Source organism: Panthera onca, chromosome B3, assembly GCF_046562875.1.
Source record: "Panthera onca isolate mPanOnc1 chromosome B3, mPanOnc1 haplotype 2, whole genome shotgun sequence".
In the NCBI taxonomy this organism is placed as follows: Eukaryota; Metazoa; Chordata; class Mammalia; order Carnivora; family Felidae; genus Panthera; species Panthera onca.
In genome coordinates this window covers 1,460,136-1,477,533 of record NC_138344.1, presented here as the reverse complement: position 1 = coordinate 1,477,533, position 17,398 = coordinate 1,460,136, and the positions used below count along the sequence as shown (strand labels likewise).

The following is a 17,398-nucleotide window of genomic DNA, read 5'->3' as shown; positions in this document are numbered from 1 at the left end:
CTACCATCCCATTGTATATATATACATCTTAATCCGTTCATAGGTCGACGGGACCTTACGGTGCTTCCGTGTCTTGGCTCTCACAAATAATACTGCAATAAACAACGAAGCTGCGTTTATCTTGCTGAATTAGCTTGTCTTCCTGAAGTAAACACTCCAAAGTAGAACTGCTGGATCGTATGGTATATTTACTTTTCGTCGAGGGACCTCCACACTGTTCTCCACAGCGGCCGCACCAGTGTGCATTCCCACCAACCGTGCACGAGGGTTCCCCTTTCTCCGCATCGCCAACACCTGTGTCTCCCGAGTTGTTAATGTTGGCCACTCTGACAGCTGTTGAGGTGGTACCTCGTTGTGGTTTTGACTGGCATTTCTCTGATGACGAGTGACGTTGAGCATCTTTTCATGTGTGTGTTGGCCGTCTGGATGTCTTCTTTGGAGAAGTTTCTACTCAGGTCTTCTGCCTGTTTTTTTTTTTTTTTTAAATCAAGTATTTTTGGGGGGTGTTCAGCTGCACTTCTTTACGTGTTTTGGATATTGACCCCTTACCGTATATGTCATTTGCAAATCTCTTCTCCCATTCAATAGGTTGCCTTTTCATTCTGTCCATGGTTTCTTTCACCATGTGAAAGCTTTTTAGTTTGATGGAGCCCCAGTTGTTTCTTTCTGCTTTTGTCGCCCTGGTTTTCTCGTAGCCGTAGTATAGTTTAACATCCAGGAACGTGGTACCTCCACCTTTGTTCTTCTCAAGACTGATTTGGTTTCTTGGCCTCTCGTGGTTCCTGATTTTACAATCATTTATTCTGATTCTGTGAAAAATGCTATTGGTGTGTTGAAAGGGACGGCATGGAGTCTGTAGACTGCTTCGGGTATTATGGGCATTCTGACAACATTATTTCTTCAAATCCGTGAGCACAGAGGATCTTTCTGTTCGTTACCAGCTTCCATTTTTTTCACCCAGGTCTTCTGTGTGCAGGTCTTTCTCCTCCTTGGTTAAATGTATTCCTGGGTGTAAAACACCTCATTTTAATGCCAGATTTGTCAGTAGAACTTTCAGCTCATGCTTCATGTCTCAAGGGCAAAGCAGCAGTTATCTTTACTTTTTTCCCCCAGGTCTTAAAATTTTGTGTTACATTTAAGACATTAACTTCCTATGGCATGGGGTAGGAAATCAACTTTCACCCTTTCCCACAGATACATACCCAGTCATTTCAGCTCCAATTATCATTCTTTCCCCAATGTGACGTGCCACCTCTTACGCGGAAGTCCAGTCCACTTGTGCCCTTCTCTGGGCATTCTGGGCTGCTCCACTAGGAAACGTGTACAGCCCTTGGCTCACACCGAGCTCTCTTCGTTAACATAGCTTCATGTGAACAGGTCTTAACATCCGACAGGACAAGTGTCCCCCGCCCTGCCTTTTCTTTTCTGAAACGCTGTAGCCCTTGGCGATCTTTCACCTTTTATTTTGAAATTACTTTAACAAGTTCCATGAGAAAACTTGGTGTGATTTTGATTGGAATATATTTGAATCTATAGGTCCATTTGGGGACACATGACAACTTTCTATTGTCTTCCTAGCTATTAACGTGTGTCTTCCTATTTACTGAGGTCTTAGTTATTGTCTCTTAATAATGCTTTAAAAAAAAAAGGAAAAAAGTTCTGAAGTTTGAGAGAGAGAGAGGAGAGGAGAGGAGAGGAGAGAGAGAGGGAGAGAGAAAGGAGGGAGAATCCCAAGCAGGTCCTAGACTCTTGGTGCAGAGCCCCACGAGGGGGCTCGAACTCATGGACCGTGAAGTCATGACCTGAGCCGAAATCAAGAGTCGGAGATTTAACTGGCTGAGCCACTGAGGTGCCCCTAGGGTTTTCTTAAAGAGGCCTTCAGTATGTATTGCTAACATCCTAGGTACTTGGGTGATGATACTGCCATAAAAGGTATCTTCTGGCTTTCTAGTTATTGCCATAAAGAAATGCACCTGGCTTCTGAGAGGTAATGCCACACCTCGCTACCTAACTACACCCTCTATTTCTAGTACTTTCTCTAGATTCCTTTAGACTTTCTGTAAGAACAAACAGATTAACATGCAAATACCGAGCGTCTCCTCCTTCCTGCTTCCTATGACTGACTCTGTTTTGACTCTACTGAACACAGATCTCCAACTCCCCGCAGGCAGCCCTGTGTTCCTGACTTTAAAAGGGAATGAGCTTCCTCTTTTTGGAAGATGGCCGCTTTTCATTTCTTTGTTTGGTTTGACACAGAAACCATCAGCTTAAGGAAATTCCTTCCTGGTTCTGACTTACCAAGAGTTTTCATCATGAGTGGGTGTTGAATTCTTTTAGGTGCTTAACCTGAATCTGCTGAGCTAGTCAGAACGGTTTTCTCTCTTGAATCTGTTCATGTAGCAAATTGACAGATTACATTTAAATACGTCACATTTACAGATTTTAACGCTAAGCCATCATTACATCCAAGAAGTGGTAGACAAACTTAAACCTAGAAATCTGTATTGTAAAATAGTGCTTTTCATCTGTTTTATGTAGTATTTCATGGGTAAAAACGGCTGGCTGGCAGATAAAGTGTGAAACCCATGGGACAGACGGTCTCTCTCGTCCACAATCCTGTAGCTGCCGTGTTTGATTTAGGCCCTTTCCGCTTCGAATTCGACCAGAAAAAGGAGCTCCTTCCTGACCAGACGCTAACTCGGCGTGATGGGCTGAGGAGCAGAGCTGGAGAATGTGATCTCTGAGCGACTGAAAGCAGTCCTTGGCGTTAAAGAAACGCTGAGGTCCTCCACGCAAAGCGACGGGAGATCGCCACTCACCGTGGCAAGATCGGTCGCAAGCGGACGTGACGAGGGCAGCGGCGGCAGCTGCGCGGAGTCAGCGGAGGAGAAACGAAAGCACCACAGGTCAAGGTGAGCCGCCAGCAAGAGTAAGAGAAACGGGAGAACAAGGGAGCGTATGGTTTTCCTTTTTATTTAATCACAGACAGGTGGGGTAAACATAAACACAGCACGATTACTCCAGATCATTCTTCGTATCGTGTACACACCCAGACCGGTGAACGCTACCGAAAGAAGCCTGCGGTCGGCGATGAAACGCACACAGCCGTTCCTTCCCTCGCTCAAACAATTCAGAAACACACAGACGTAGAATCTCATCGGCACACACTCTCCTGTGACAAATGATTCAGACATAAATAGTGGGTGCAAAGAAACTATATGCTAACACAGGTATAACCTTTGTTAATGAAACAACAGAAGCAGCCATAATGATTAAGATACATTCAGTTACTGGTAACTAGCTGTGCCCTAACGGGCGTTATCAAAAGAGAAATCGTGCTGCAGAGAAAAGCTCTATATACACACACAATGAGAAAAATAAACTGCAAGTTCAACGCATGCATGTTTAATACTGGAAAAATCACAGCCCTCCGAAAGGTCTCCACGTTTGTTATAAAAGCCCTCTGCGCTCAACTAAAATTAAAATGATCTTAGAAGGATAATACTTGTAAAGTTTACTTAAGTCTTTTCAGCCACAGAAACTGCAATGGAAATAAATGTTCAGAGTCATTTTCAAAACAAAGCCAAAAATCTATTCTTCTGGTTGACATGCATGATTAAAAGGTCTGTGCCACGCACACTGCTCTATACTCCCCAGGACTAGGAAAAAAGACCTCAAGTCAACTTTTAGTTTGCAGATGGTCAAAGGAGTTTGTATTCCAGCAGGAGTTCAAATCTTCTGGATCTTTTCGCCGACAACTACCGGGTTTTCTTTTCTGATTTTCTCCGCGGCATCAGCTTTGTAATTGTACGAGCAATTGTGCACGTCTGAGTAACGATGTACACCACAGTACACATGTCCACACCGGCATTCAAACCCTGCAAACGGATCAGTACACATGCGTGAGCGGGAGGGAGGGACTGACGGCGCGGTGCCTTAGCACCGTCAACACTAACAGCATCGGCTACGCAGCGCGGCGTCTAAACAATCACGCTGGGCAGGTGCAGGACCTAGTAACGGTTTCGGTTCAGACTGCACCAGCTGATCGCTTCCTTCCTCGTTCCTACCCTACAAATGCAGGTGCGTAGCACGGCAAATCACAACCGCTGCCCTGCGCTCGGGTCTCCACCTGGGACGTGGCCACAATTACTTCCTACCAAAGTCGGGATCGCTGCACCGAATGTAAAACGGTTCTCAAATCCAAATTCTAAGTGTGCAGGAAAGCACACCGTCAGAGGCAAGCTTAAAATTTAGTGAAGAAGGTGTAAGGAAACTTCTGGGAGGCCTGGATCCACGCTGGCTTCCGGCGGCAGACCCCTGTGGGGGCAGGGCTCCCGCGGCTCAGCGCGACTAGGAGCAGGGGTGCGAGCAGGAGCAGGGGTGCGTCAGGGCCGCCTCAGCGTGAATCCGCTCGCTGACTAACGCGGGCCAGTTACCGAGCTTCTCCGAGCCTCAGTTTCTGCATCTGTAACTTTGGAATAAGTTACTGTAGGGACCGAATGGGGGACGTGGTGAGCACTTAACACACGGTAAACGTGCAATAATGCGATTTAATTTTAGGGAAATGCCCACAGGGCTGAAGCCGAAAGAGAGATCTCGAGTGTGGGGGGGAGGGCCTTTATAGAAAACCGGTCCTGCTTCTCATAACGGAGTGCTTTGATGTGACGGAGCTGCTGGAAACGGAGCACAGGAATCGACATTTTGAACACTGACATTTGATGGAAGTTTCCTCTACCACCTTTTCGTCTGTCTGTTTCAGAAACACATTCTGTCCCCTCGTGACAATGAATGGAAAATGAAGCCAACTCTAACGCCAGACCGAAAGACCGGACAAGATGAAAATTACTGAGTCTCCACCTTCCCATCACGAAGCCCGAGTGTTTCTGAGACTCAGAAAGACTGTATTTGACACTAAATACGTCTATTTCGAAATGTCCTATTTGTCCGTGCTTGTATTCTCTAAATAAACACATCTGCCCAAGTACGGGCCAGTCTTAAGTGTCTCTGACATCAGATTATAATCCCCTTTCCACTTGGTCTCCAACCTACTCCTTGGCGGGAGAACCCTTCCTAAAAAGCATCCGATTTTATCCGGTCTTGTCAGCTCTGTACGTCAAGTTCTTATGCTACGGAGCACAGAGCACGGCGCCCGGCACGCACACAGCGAGAAATGGTCGTTGTTTAGAAGCTGTGACCGCCGTCCGCCAGGAAGCACAGTGCACATCGTGAGCCTGTCCGTGTTTCTGTCTCACCGCGTATCCGACGCCCCCGATCACGCGCTCCATGCCGCGGCCACACTCCCCATCCGCGGCCCCTGACGAGGCCCCGTTCTTTCCTTCCTCCGACCTTCTGGTCGAGCTGTTCTTTCTGTCTGAAACGCCCCTACTCCATCAGCTCTGGGTCCCAGCCCTCCTTCAGGGCCTGCCTCAAACGTGCTGCCGTCGTGGTACTTTCCGTGACGGGCTCCTACACCCCCCTCTTCCATTCGGATGAACCGCGGCACCTGTCCGACTCCCCACAGTCTGCTGACTGTGCTTCCTCTGCTCCACACCCAAGTGGCATCTCTCTACGTTTTCTCCCTCCCCGAGTAACAGTGCGTCTCACAGCGGGGCCGGCCGAGCTTGGGTCCCCTCCTGTGTGCACTCTCTGGCCCTCGGAGCACCTGGCGCCCGGGCCCGACCCGTCTGACATTCGAAGACTCTGCTGGGATGGACCAGTAAAAGAGCATCTATTCATGTCACTCTCAGGTATACAATTAAAGCTACTTTAAGAAAACCCAGAAGCGGGAATGAATCCAGGATTAGCTCTCATGGGAACACACGTGAACCTCCTGGGGCCTGGAACAGTAAGGCACGCGGTATTTTAAAGAACACTCTGAGGCTGACGCCACTGCACTTCGGCCCTTACCAGTAAGTCCTACTTTCTTCCTGCACATGAAACAGCGGTTCTTTTTCTGTTTTGGCTTTTCAAGAGACTTGCTTTGCTCTTCAGATGGCTGCTGTGCCGTATCTGATACTGAAGCTGACAAAACAGGAAGGAGGTACAGTTTAATTATTCGGTAAGATTCTGACACTGGTTGGTGGCCGTCCCCCTCCCACCCCACCAGTCTGTTCCTGTGAGGGCCACTGAGGACTCCGTTAGCCCGGAAAGAGGCTTACACGGAGTTACAAAGCCGATTACATAACATGACCCCCTATTCCTCAAATGTATGTGTGCATGTGACGTACGTGTGGATGTGCACACGCAGGAAATCTGGAAGAACATGTATCGATATGTTAACACTGACTCAAGATCTAGCACGGCATTCCCTAGGTTTTTTAAATTATGTATTTGAAATAAAAGGTGCAAGCACTCATACACACACATACACACACACACACGCACGCACGCACGTACGCACGCACGCAAATACTCCTGGGGTATTTTCTACGGGAGTGTGTCAGGAGATGGCCACAGGCCAACTTCTGAATATTGCTGGGGTCCGAACTATGTAGATTTCTCAGAACCAGGGCAAAAAAAGGCTGAAAGCAAGACCGGGTAGAGCACCATGTTTAAAAGTCTCAGAATGTTTCACATAAAACCTTTAAAATGCTGGCAAGGTCGATGTAGTAGATAGAATGTTACAAACGGGATAACAAAATGACGCCTTTAGGCAGTGAAGCGAAGGCCGGCTGCACCAAGATTCCAATTCCCGCACCTAAACCCTACCTCACTGAGCCCTCCGGGACGCGGTCACCAGGCAGGGGCGGTCACGTGACCCAGCACACGCGCCATCCCGCTCCGAAACAGTGACCCTCCACGGTCGCCGTGGGGCCAGGCACCTGTGTTCACACCACCCACGGCCGGGACCCAAGGGCCCTTTCCTCGACCTCCTCACACCTGGGTCCACCTGCTCTTCTTTCTCAGGAGCAGCTCGGGTGGATCCCCTCCTCCACAGAAGCCGTCCCACCTCTCCACGAGGCTCACTCATCACCCCTGGCTCCCTGACCAGTCCCACCAAATCCTGGGCCCGCCACGTGCGTGCCTCTCCGGGCCACACTCGACACGGCACGGAACCCACGCCCCGCGATGTGACTCACCCCCAGGACAAAGCCTGGAGGCCCGGCGGCACCCTCCCCCTGCTACAGCCGCCCCGAAGCGCCTGTCTCTCTGAACACACACAGTCTCTGGCCTCTGGTCTCGTCGGCCTCCTTTCCGTGTGGAATGCTTGCCCACGGCCCTCGGGTCCCACTCTTCACGGGGCTGACTCTCATTTTTAAGCGTCTACCATCAACTCTTCCCCACCCCCACGCACCGACCTGGATTAGGAAGCTTACCGTGCGCCCCAGTGGTGCTGCCCACACGGTGGGAACCGCCTGTCTGCCTGAACCTGGCTTAGCGGTGCGCTCCTCCAGGGTGGGAGCTTGTCCGGTGAGCTCCTCCAGGGCGGGGGCTCGTCCTTCCCGCTCCTGCTCCCGGTGCCGATCCTCGAGCCCCGACCGCAAGCTGGCGCCGCACAGAGACCCGAACCGCATTCCTGAACTACTGGCCCTCTGTAATGACGTGCCCCGGTTTCCCCAATTACGGGGTCAGCCCACCAAGGAGGGACGGTATCGTATTTCCCGTCCGCACCTCCAGCTCCCGTCCAGTGAGCTACGCGGAGCGGGCACTCGGTCACGTGAGGTCATGGATTCTAACCTATGTTAACCGTATGACCTCCTATTTTAACAAAACACGACGAAGACCAAACAGCACAGACCAACAAGTGAACACGCACAAATGAACAACTCTGTGATCACACCACCTAGAAATTCTGAAGCCAGATGGGAGACAGTTCTACTAACACGAACGTTTTATTTTGAAACACGTTATGGACACATAAAACCTTTTATTATCAATCAACAAACAGCCTCAGGACTCGAGCTCCAGGGGGGCAGGGGCGGAGTGTCGTTTACTTGTTGTATCCCCAGCCCCCGGAACAGTACCAGATAACGTCCCTCTATGTGTAAAGGGCTCAAAAATAGTTTAACTTGCAGTCCAAAAAGAATGTATCTATTGTCTTTGAAATCTGTAAGCCGTAATATCTAACCTGTTCTCCCAAGAAACCGTGATATTCAAATAAACATATAAACAATGCTTAAGTGGCAGTAACAGCACTACCACAAGAAAACATTTTTTAACAAGACCGTTTTAATTACCGAGGCACAAACTCTGGTATGTGGAAACAGAGACGTGAAAATGCACTCGCCTGCCACACACACGAATGCTGTTGCACGGAAGCGTCTCAAGAAGACGTTTCACGGTAGGGACCCTGAAGGTCCATCTACAGCAAACGCACAGCCTGTAGAGCTAAGAGTCCACAAGGAATCTAAGAGCTCAGGAGCTGGGGCGAGCATCTGACGCTGATCACTGTCCACTAGATCCCCAGGGGACCAAGGTGACCTTAGCTTACCTCAAACTAGTGGTCGGCAGCTAGAGTTGAAACATTTCACAAATAAATTCGTGGGCAAGAGGATACAGTGTTTGGCGTAAGTCTACGATTCCCAGAGATTCTGTTTCCTTACTTTCTATGAGACTTACGACCAAAGCATGCCCGATCAAACTCATGATTACGTAAAAGGAAACAATCCAGTCTGTTAAAAGGGCCGTACTCATATTGAACCTGAAGCCAAAATAGGAAGTCTGCTCGGAACTGGGCAGTTTTTCGCAATCTGAAATGAGCACCGAAGACAAGAGGGCACCTGCTCATTAAGGGTTAGCGACCGGCAGCTGCCTGCGTCGTATCTGCACGACCGAAGGTCTACTCGGGCCGCCTGTGCGATGGCATTAAGGCTGTGGAATCAACTTCATTTTTAACGGGAATCTCAACTAGACAAAGTCGATTGGCCAGTGACTTCAAGATGCTTCAAAACCACAGGGCAGGGGCGCCCGGGGGGCTCAGTGGGTTACGCGTCCCACTCCTGATTTCGGCTCGAGTCAAGACCTCACGGTTTGTGGGAGTGAGCCCGGCATCAGGCTCTGTGCTGACAGCACGGAGCCTGCTCGGGGTTCCCTCTCTCGCCCTCTCTCCCTGTCTCTGCTCCTCCCCCTCATTCACACTCATTTTCTCACTCTCAACATAAATAAACTTAAAAAACATTTTAAAAAGCACAGGGCAGGTAAAATTATCGTTCAACTACCCACATGGATGATCACATTCAAGAGAAACATGTATTACGGTTCTAATTCCTCCATATCCTCAACACGTGGACCATCTGTGTATCTTCTCTGGAGAAACGTCTATTCAAATCCTCTCCTTTGCCCTTTAAAAGACTGGTCTTTCTATTGTTGAATGATGGCACCTCTTTACACATTCCTATCAGATACAGGATTCACAAATATTCTTAACCATTTTCTGGATTGCCTTTTCGCGCTCCCGACGGCGCTCCGTGAAGCACCCGGGTCCTGACTCTGCTGTAGGTCAATGCGCCCGTTTTCCTCCGGTCCCTTGTGCTCTAGGCGTCCCGTCCAAGGAGGCACTGCCTCACCCGAGGCCATGAGGAGTTATGCCTGTTTTCCAGTTTCAGCTCCTACCATTTGGGTCTTTGATGTGTTTTGGGGCAAATGTCTGTAAAAGGGGAAGGAGAGGTCTCATTCTTTCCAGTGTCCCAGCACCACCTGCTGAAGCCCAGGCTTCGCCTACTGGATGGTCTCGGCTCCCTGCGGAAAATGAGCTGCCCGCGAACCGCGGGGTGTATCTCCGGACGCCCGGTGTCACTCCAGGGCCCGACGGTAGTGTCCTCTCGCCTGTCCCGCGGTCTTGGGGCTGCAGCAGGTGGTACGCTTTGAACCCTCCTCTACTTTTTCCAGGACCGTTCGGCTATTCTCGCCCACCCTCTCCAGTCAGAAGAGATCTTTGAGTTTTAAGCGGCGTCACACAGAGTAAGACTGTGCGGTTAGCCCGTTATCCTGTGGGCTTGGGGCACCTCTCCTTTACGACACAAATATGGCTCAGAGAAGTGGGGTGTCGGGTCCACACGCTGTAGTAGAACCTCGGACCCCAATGCCGCTTCTTTTGGGGAAGATCCAGCATCTGAGAGACTCAGGTGAACTGAAGGGGGGGAGGCAATGCTGTGCCGTCAGACAATCAAGTAGGATGGTTTCCTACTTTCCAGGGAAAGTGCACCAAAACGCTTAAAAGAATTTTTGAAACTACCTTTTGGGAACTGAAAATCCGACATTCCTAAGTTAGAGACCACGCGAGTGTGGTATCGCCAATCGTTAAAGTAAAAAGAATAATGAAATGAGAAATGTGCTGTAATACGCTAAATACTCATTTAAACGCGAGAAAAATTCTTCAGAGCCACGGGGACAAAATGAAAGCGTACTGCCCACCTGGTGGCAACAAATCGTAATTATCAGCAGAATACCTACAGAGAACAAAGCTGTCTCAAGAACCCTAATCTGAAAACTCCAATGAAGAATGTTAGGAGGGGCGCCTGGGGGGCTCAGTCGGTCGAGCGTCTGACTTCGGCTCAGGTCATGATCTCACGGTACGTGGGTTCGAGCCCCGCATCGGGCTCTGTGCTGACGGCTCAGAGCCTGCTTCAGATTCTGTGTCTCCCTCTCTCTCTGCCCCTCCCCGACTCGCACTCGGTCTCTCTCTCTCTCAAAAATAAACAAAAAAACATCAGGAAAGCCTGGCTTGGGTACACAGCTGCTACTCACGTACCCTCTTCCATCTGGGATTTTCTTCCCATCTAGATAAATTTCCCTGAGGGACACAGAGGGAGTAGACACTTGGCAGGTCACCAAAGCAGAGGAGCCTGCCCTGGCAACGGAGGGCTGCCCCTGGTGACAGGAAGCCACGTCCACCTCCTAATCTAGGAAGCACCACGGCCGTGGGCACAACTCTGGCCCGGAGTCCAGCTCAGACACCGTAGGGCTGGAGTCCAAGACTTCTTCTCTGCGAGTTTTCGTCCATCCACTAAATAGACGGAGAAAAGCGTTCTCTGCATTTACTCCTACCACCAGGGAAAACACAAGTACCTCGGTGTTAGGAGTGTGCGTGTACACATGCACGCACGCGTGCTCACGCACGCCTGGCCCCGCTCTCTGCGAGTCTGCTTCATGCCCCTTCACTTTTACGAAAAACCTACGTTAGGACCTGTTTTTGCTAACCAGTAGATACCCAAAGAGAATTTCCGTGTTTATGAAATGGCAATTGCTTCTTTATCCCGTTTTGGTTTACAAAAGGCTTGACAGAAACGCTCTACTTTTGGACAGTGGGGGACACCTGCACTCGGGTACACGTTTCTCATAAAAGAAGACAGTCTTAATTCAACGGGGTGGGCAAGACGTTTTTAAAATACTGAAAACGAATCCTCTTAAACTCAAATGAAAACTTACACCTGGTTCCTCGGAGATCCTGCAACGCTAAGGTAACAAATGCTGAGTTTTTAAAAGGTACTTAGAAGCTGCTACTGGCTTAACCTCCAAGGTCACTGAAATCGTACGTGAAAAAAGGAGTCTACAGATTTTCAACACGCCTTACGATTTCTCCTAATGTGGCTTCAAGGCCACCTTTGGTACTCCTGTTGCCAGGGCCACTCAGTGCAGAAAGCCACGCCGTCCTCCACACACGCATGGTGTACGTTCACCACCCTGTCTTCATCCTCGGTGGCCGTGGACACCAACTGCTGCCACGTCTGCCCGCAGCACCCATTTCGCTCACAGTCTACAATACGTGCCACCGCGAGACAGAACATAAGCGAGGTCAGCAGCCTGTGTTCATTTTTCCTTCCTGCGCTCTCAGCAACCCTTGCTTCTCCAAACTCTCTAGCGGTCGGCACCTGGGGGCTGCAACAACCCAGGGCCCAGATGACTTCTCCCTCTGCTGAGTCGTTAACCGACTTGCTCCCCTAATCTCAGCCTCTCACTTTTCAAAGCGTGCCAAGGACTTCCAAGTCTCAGACGTGACACCGATCACACATTTAAAGACCAACGCTCGACCTACAACCTCCAGCCGAGCTCTTCGGTTCTGAAACGGGATCACGCCCCGCGCACACCTGGTCTGGCCGTGCCACCTCTCCCGGCGCCGGTCTGAAGCAGCCCGCCACCGCCACCGCCACCGTCGCGGAACCGAAAGCTTTACCGCCCTGCTCCTATTCCCCGCGTCTCATGCGTAACTAAATCTCAGGGATTCTTCCCTCTCTGCTTTGAAACCATCCCTCATCTGTGCCCTTCCTTAAGTTTTTCTATTTAACCAAGAAATAAAAGTTATTTATACTTATAATGCTTCTGTTGGCCAAATAGTACATATCCTTGCTATAGCGAAATCCACGATGGGCAAAATTATGCCAACATTTATTGGGCATAAACTCAGAGCGAGAGAAATTAGCCAGCTCAACTACATCTGAACTAGAGAGCTTAAACTAACGCCGCCAGAAGTTTCTCTCGCTGTCACGTGAGCACCATGTCCCGTGGAGGGGGTCGCTGTCAGGGCAGCCTGTCTCTCTGAGCCGTGCCGGAGGCAGAGGGGCACAATGGTCACCCTGGGCTCACCTTTCCCGAGCGTCCTCCTTCTGTAAAGCCATCGTCCCCGTGCTGGTGGAACAGAACCCATCCAGCGCAGTCTGCTCCCAGCCTCCTGAGCGTCTCCCCTGCGACCGCTGCCTACAGAGAAAGCCCTCCCAGATCACCGTGGCCCACACAAGGGGGGCGTGCGGAGCGCGGGCAAGGACACGAGGCACTGAGCAAGACGCCGCAGTGGGTCGCCGACGGGACAGGGCCTACTGCCGGTCAAATTCAATGGTCTGCTCGACGGCCCAGGTCAGAAACAAGAGATCCCCGGGTACTCGGAGGGGAACTAGTATTTGGGTTAAACTGGTAAGAATAAGAGTAAGAGAGGACAGGAGAATACAATCCCACTACTCACTCACTCACAACTCTCAACTGAACACATTTACGGCTTTCGACTTTATACTGATGACGTAATTACACAGAAGTGGGAAATGGCTCCCAACAGTTCAGTCAATTAAATACCTGAAGACCTAAAACGTTCTGCTCATAAAGAAAACAAACAGCAAACTATATATTTGAGGCTGGCAATTTAAAAGATAGCGGCACCTCGGACAGGCCCGGCCTGTAACAGCCAGCTGTCGGGTAAAGGACCGAACCCGCGCGAGCCCACGTGCAAACCTTGCAGGTCTTCCGTGTCAGGGATTGCTTTGTCCACAGACGTACTGTCCACTTGGGAAGATGCTACAGATTCGGATAAAAGCGACTGATTTGATACAGCGCTAGAAAAGCAAAAATATTGAGATTTTAAAAGTGATTTCCAGGCATGAACAGTACCTAAAATGATGTAGTAAGTATGCGTCCAACATATCTAAGCAGTCGTCACAGCAAGAACACACACAGAGATCCTTCTTTATAACTTGTGCATTTAGCACAGAGACCATGAAACTGGAGACCGGTCTGGCCTGGAGTTCACGGCTTCAGAACTCAGAGCAGCGGCAAGCGCCCTCCGCGCACAAAGGCACCCCACGGAAACCAGCGCGGTGGTCATGACCGGCTCCGGGGGCCCTGATGCCGCAGTGGGAAGGGCACCGGGCGTCTCCGATCATGAAGCGGAGAAAGAACTAGAGGGTGGAAACCCGGTCCCCGCTTCCTATCAGCAGAGTGAGGACGACGCCAGTAGGTCTGTGCTCCCAGAGCGAGAAGGGAAAGCCGCCCTGCGCACAGTGGGGCCGCGGGGGGCAGGACTGGGCGCCTGAATTCACAAGGATGTCGGGGGCGGGACATGGGATGAGCAGAAGCGAAGGAAAAGCCGTCTGAAAAAGAAATGCAAACTGAGAAGACACCTTCCCCACTGCTTCCCAAGGTAAACGTGACTTTCTAACTGCTGTTCTCAGGCCAGCTAACCCCGAAGTCCTGACCCAGTCCTCCCACGGAGACCCGAGCACGTAGAGAGGATACGCTTTGCTCCTCGGCAGCTTTCCCAGCACCGTGCAGACACAGAGTCTTACCTGGGCTGCACGGATGCAGATGTGGAGTCTAGGGGTGACTGCGCGTCAGGGACGCTGCCGTCCGCGCACTGGACCGGGAAAGACTCGGACAGGGTGCCGACAGAAGCCGCTGCAACAGAACCGCGCTTGGTGTCAGTGACCCTGCACTCTGGGCGTCCCCACACCTTCCCTGAGAAACCACCACCCATCTTCCGCAAAACAGCTAGAAATCTTGTTTTACTGAGTATAGAGTATGCTGGTTCGTTGCTTTCCGTTAAAAATGTTTCAGTAATATACCAATTGGAAAAAAGTTAATTTCAACCAAGAAAAAAACCATATACAAACTGTATATATTAATAAACTACACTCCCGTTTCTCAGGACTCCGTGTCACTTGGATCCTTTAATCCACAAACTCTTCCAAGCACTGCTGTATACGTGGAGGGATTTAGAATCAAAGCTGCAGCAGTTAAAGTGGATAGAAGTCCAGAACTAAAATCTGTGCTCAGCACATGAGGCTACATTTTCCCCCCGTTCTTTTTTTTTTTTTATTTTAATGTTTACTTATTTTCGGGAGAGAGAGAGAAAAAGCACAAGTGGGGGAGGGGCAGAGAGACAGGGAGACACAAAATCTGAAACAGGCTCCAGGCTCCGAGCCATCAGCACAGAGCCCGACGCGGGGCTCGAACTCACGAACCGCGAGATCATGACCTGAGCCGAAGTCGGCCGCCTAACCGACTGAGCCACCCAGGTGCCCCTCCCACGGTTCTTCATAAAGCAGAAATGTAGATGACAATTTCATGTTAAAAACAATTTCTGGGGCACCAGGATGGCTCAGTGGGTTGACCGTCCGACTCCATCTCGGTCGGCTCGGGTCGTGATCTCATGCATCGTGAGGTTGAGCCCTGTGTCCCAACTGTGCGCTGACAGTGCAGAGCCTGCTTCAGACACTCTCTCTCTCTCTCTCTCTCTCTAACAAAAACAAAAAAACCCCAACAATCTATATTCATTTGGTCTTAGCCTTGAAAAAATTTAGAGAAATTTTGTTTACATGCTTCCAGCTCTTGGCTTGAACACGAAACGATGATGAGAAAGACCCCCTACAAAACTGTGAACGAAGTAACTGCCTGCACCTCCGTTAACCACAAAACCCCACACTCAGGCACCGATCCATACAGCCACCCAGATGACACTATCAACACCCCACCTCCGCAAAGCTCATACTCAGAGTCCTCCCCATCCTTCTGGTAACTACGGACACACACACACACCCCCACACCCCGGAAGAGTCCACGGGCACAGAGGGTGACGCACAAGCACGGTGAGCCAGTGCCGAGCGCCCCGGGTCCCGGCCCCGCGGCTGCCCCTCCGCTTCCTGACGGTGGCGGGCTCTCTCAAGTCAGCCGTGGCCTCCTCGAACCCACTCTCTCCTTCTACAGCCATCTCGGCTTCAGCGGTCATCCCAGATAAAATAACCCGGGTCCTCATAACCCTCACTCCCTTACGTCTTACCTGGACGCATACGTGTACGCGAAGAAGGATGCCTGCATTCTAGCTAAGATAACAGAGCAAGTAAGTAAGGGCAAGCGTGGCAAGTAAGGCTGAACGGATTTATACTAGTTACTTTCGATGGGTGAGGACACCGGTGATGATGACAACACAGAAAGAGGAATTTTCCTGGTCCGAACGCAGGGACGGAGGTGCAGTGTGAGAGCAGAAACGCTGTCACGTACGTCGCGCTCTCCCAACGTATCTCGATTATGAACACTGCTGCGTGTGAACAGGATTACTTACCAGGTGGGCTGATTCTACCATTACTACTATTCTGTCTCTGGAGATGTTCTTTATAGCACACTGAACACATGCCATTTGTGCGAGGGTTTCCATAAAATCCGCAGCCAGTAGAACAAAGCATAGGCACTTGGCTGTGATTAGTTTCTTGAGCCATGTTTCTCTGTTGCACACCTGAAATGTACACAGAATTCGTAAGGAACGCAGACGCACACTGCAGTCGTATATTATCCAAATCTGCTTTATATGATAAAAAAAAAAAACCCACATATACTCCCCCCTAAATCTTTCCGTACACCTGTCCCAAGACCTAGGGCTAAGTTAGGAAAAAAAGTAAAGACGAGAACGATACGAACAACTTTTATCTCCAGCCCTCTACACAAGAAGGTCCGTACTGGCTCAGAAACAGTAAAGAACTCTTGGGCACGGTATCTGTTCTGGAGACTCCACACCATCGGAACGTTAATGAAAACCCTTGAGGACTAGTTCAGTTAGACTCCTAATAAGAAATACACATTACACGTTTTGCCTCGTGTTATACTATTTATTTCTAAGCATTTACACCTTTGCTCAAAGTTTATGTTTTAACTCGTATAATTTATTCTGTCTGAAAAGCACTTTACAGAATGCCAGTGCTGGTGAAGGTAGGAAGAAACGGGCAGAGTGCTGCTGATGGGAGGAGCCCGCTCAATCTTTCTGGCAAACAACTGAGCGATTCACGGGCAGGAGCTTAAACCGCGCCCTCCGAAACAGTCACTCTCCTCCAGGGTCTTTGACAGAATAACTGGGGCACGATCAGAAAAAAGACCAAGGAGTAACCTATGAGGGATGTGCTTCGCAGCACATTTGTAACGTTGATAAACTTGAAATAAATGCCCAATATCAGAATGAGTTTTTTTCAAAAGTTCTGTGTCATTAAGACATTTTAGAATACTTTTTGATGGAGGAGAATGCTGGGAACAAACGAAAAGGCACAATATGAAATGTATATATGGTTTGTTGCCAATTAGGACAAATCCATTAATCACTGAGGAGGACAGGAAAGAATGCATCCAAGGACGGCAAGGCTAACGGTGTTTTCGGATTTGTACATCTTTTGAACTTTTAAAATCCTCTTAAATGAAGGTACAACTTGCCTAACTGGGGCAAAATACACATACGTTTTTTAAGTATTTTAGATGAAAAACTACCAGGACAGAGGGCCTGTCTGGAGCACATGAGAAGGAGTCATCAATCACAGCAGACGCAAGGCCCCAGGCGCCCTTCTCCCAGACGGCAGGAATAGGGGATTCCTGGCACGAAGAGCATGACAGAAGGTAGTAACGGGCTATTAAAAAAAAGAAAAAACTCCCAAATGACCGAAGGTTACTCCAAAGTGGATGTGTTTAAAGACGAGTCTGTGCCAAGACCCTGAGGGATAAGAACTACCAGAGGAGGACAAGGCTCTGTCACTAACCTTGACTGATTCCTCCTCCACACATTCAATGTTTACCATTAACAGATTTTTTCTTCCCCTAAATTGTTGGAAAAGACTGTTGGGGCGGGAGGTGGGGAGCGAGGGGTGGGCGCACTTAATGCAAACTTCACAGCCAAGAGCAGTAAGGCATATGACAGGAGTACAGAACAAAGTAGCAGGTTTAG

At 49.8% G+C, this 17,398-nt stretch overlaps 1 protein-coding gene across 8 annotated transcripts in view; it reads right to left on the bottom strand.

Moving 5' to 3' along the window:
• Positions 1–2,957: 2,957 nt before the first annotated feature.
• Positions 2,958–17,398, bottom strand: part of ZFAND6 (zinc finger AN1-type containing 6) — a 74,199-nt gene continuing 59,758 nt past the window's right edge. For 7 of the 8 annotated variants that reach the window (XM_078449115.2, XM_078449113.2, XM_078449114.2 and 4 more), the window contains 4 exons: positions 15,761–15,931; positions 13,989–14,097; positions 13,159–13,259; positions 5,921–12,633 (listed from right to left, as the gene is read on the bottom strand). In XM_078449115.2, coding sequence (XP_078305241.2) covers positions 12,368–12,633; positions 13,159–13,259; positions 13,989–14,097; positions 15,761–15,914 — 630 coding nt within the window. In that variant the 5' untranslated portion in view covers positions 15,915–15,931 and the 3' untranslated portion in view covers positions 5,921–12,367. Of the gene's footprint in view, positions 3,879–5,907; positions 12,634–13,158; positions 13,260–13,988; positions 14,098–15,760; positions 15,932–17,398 lie in introns of those variants that run through there. The other variant, XM_060617491.3, reaches the window with a different exon arrangement.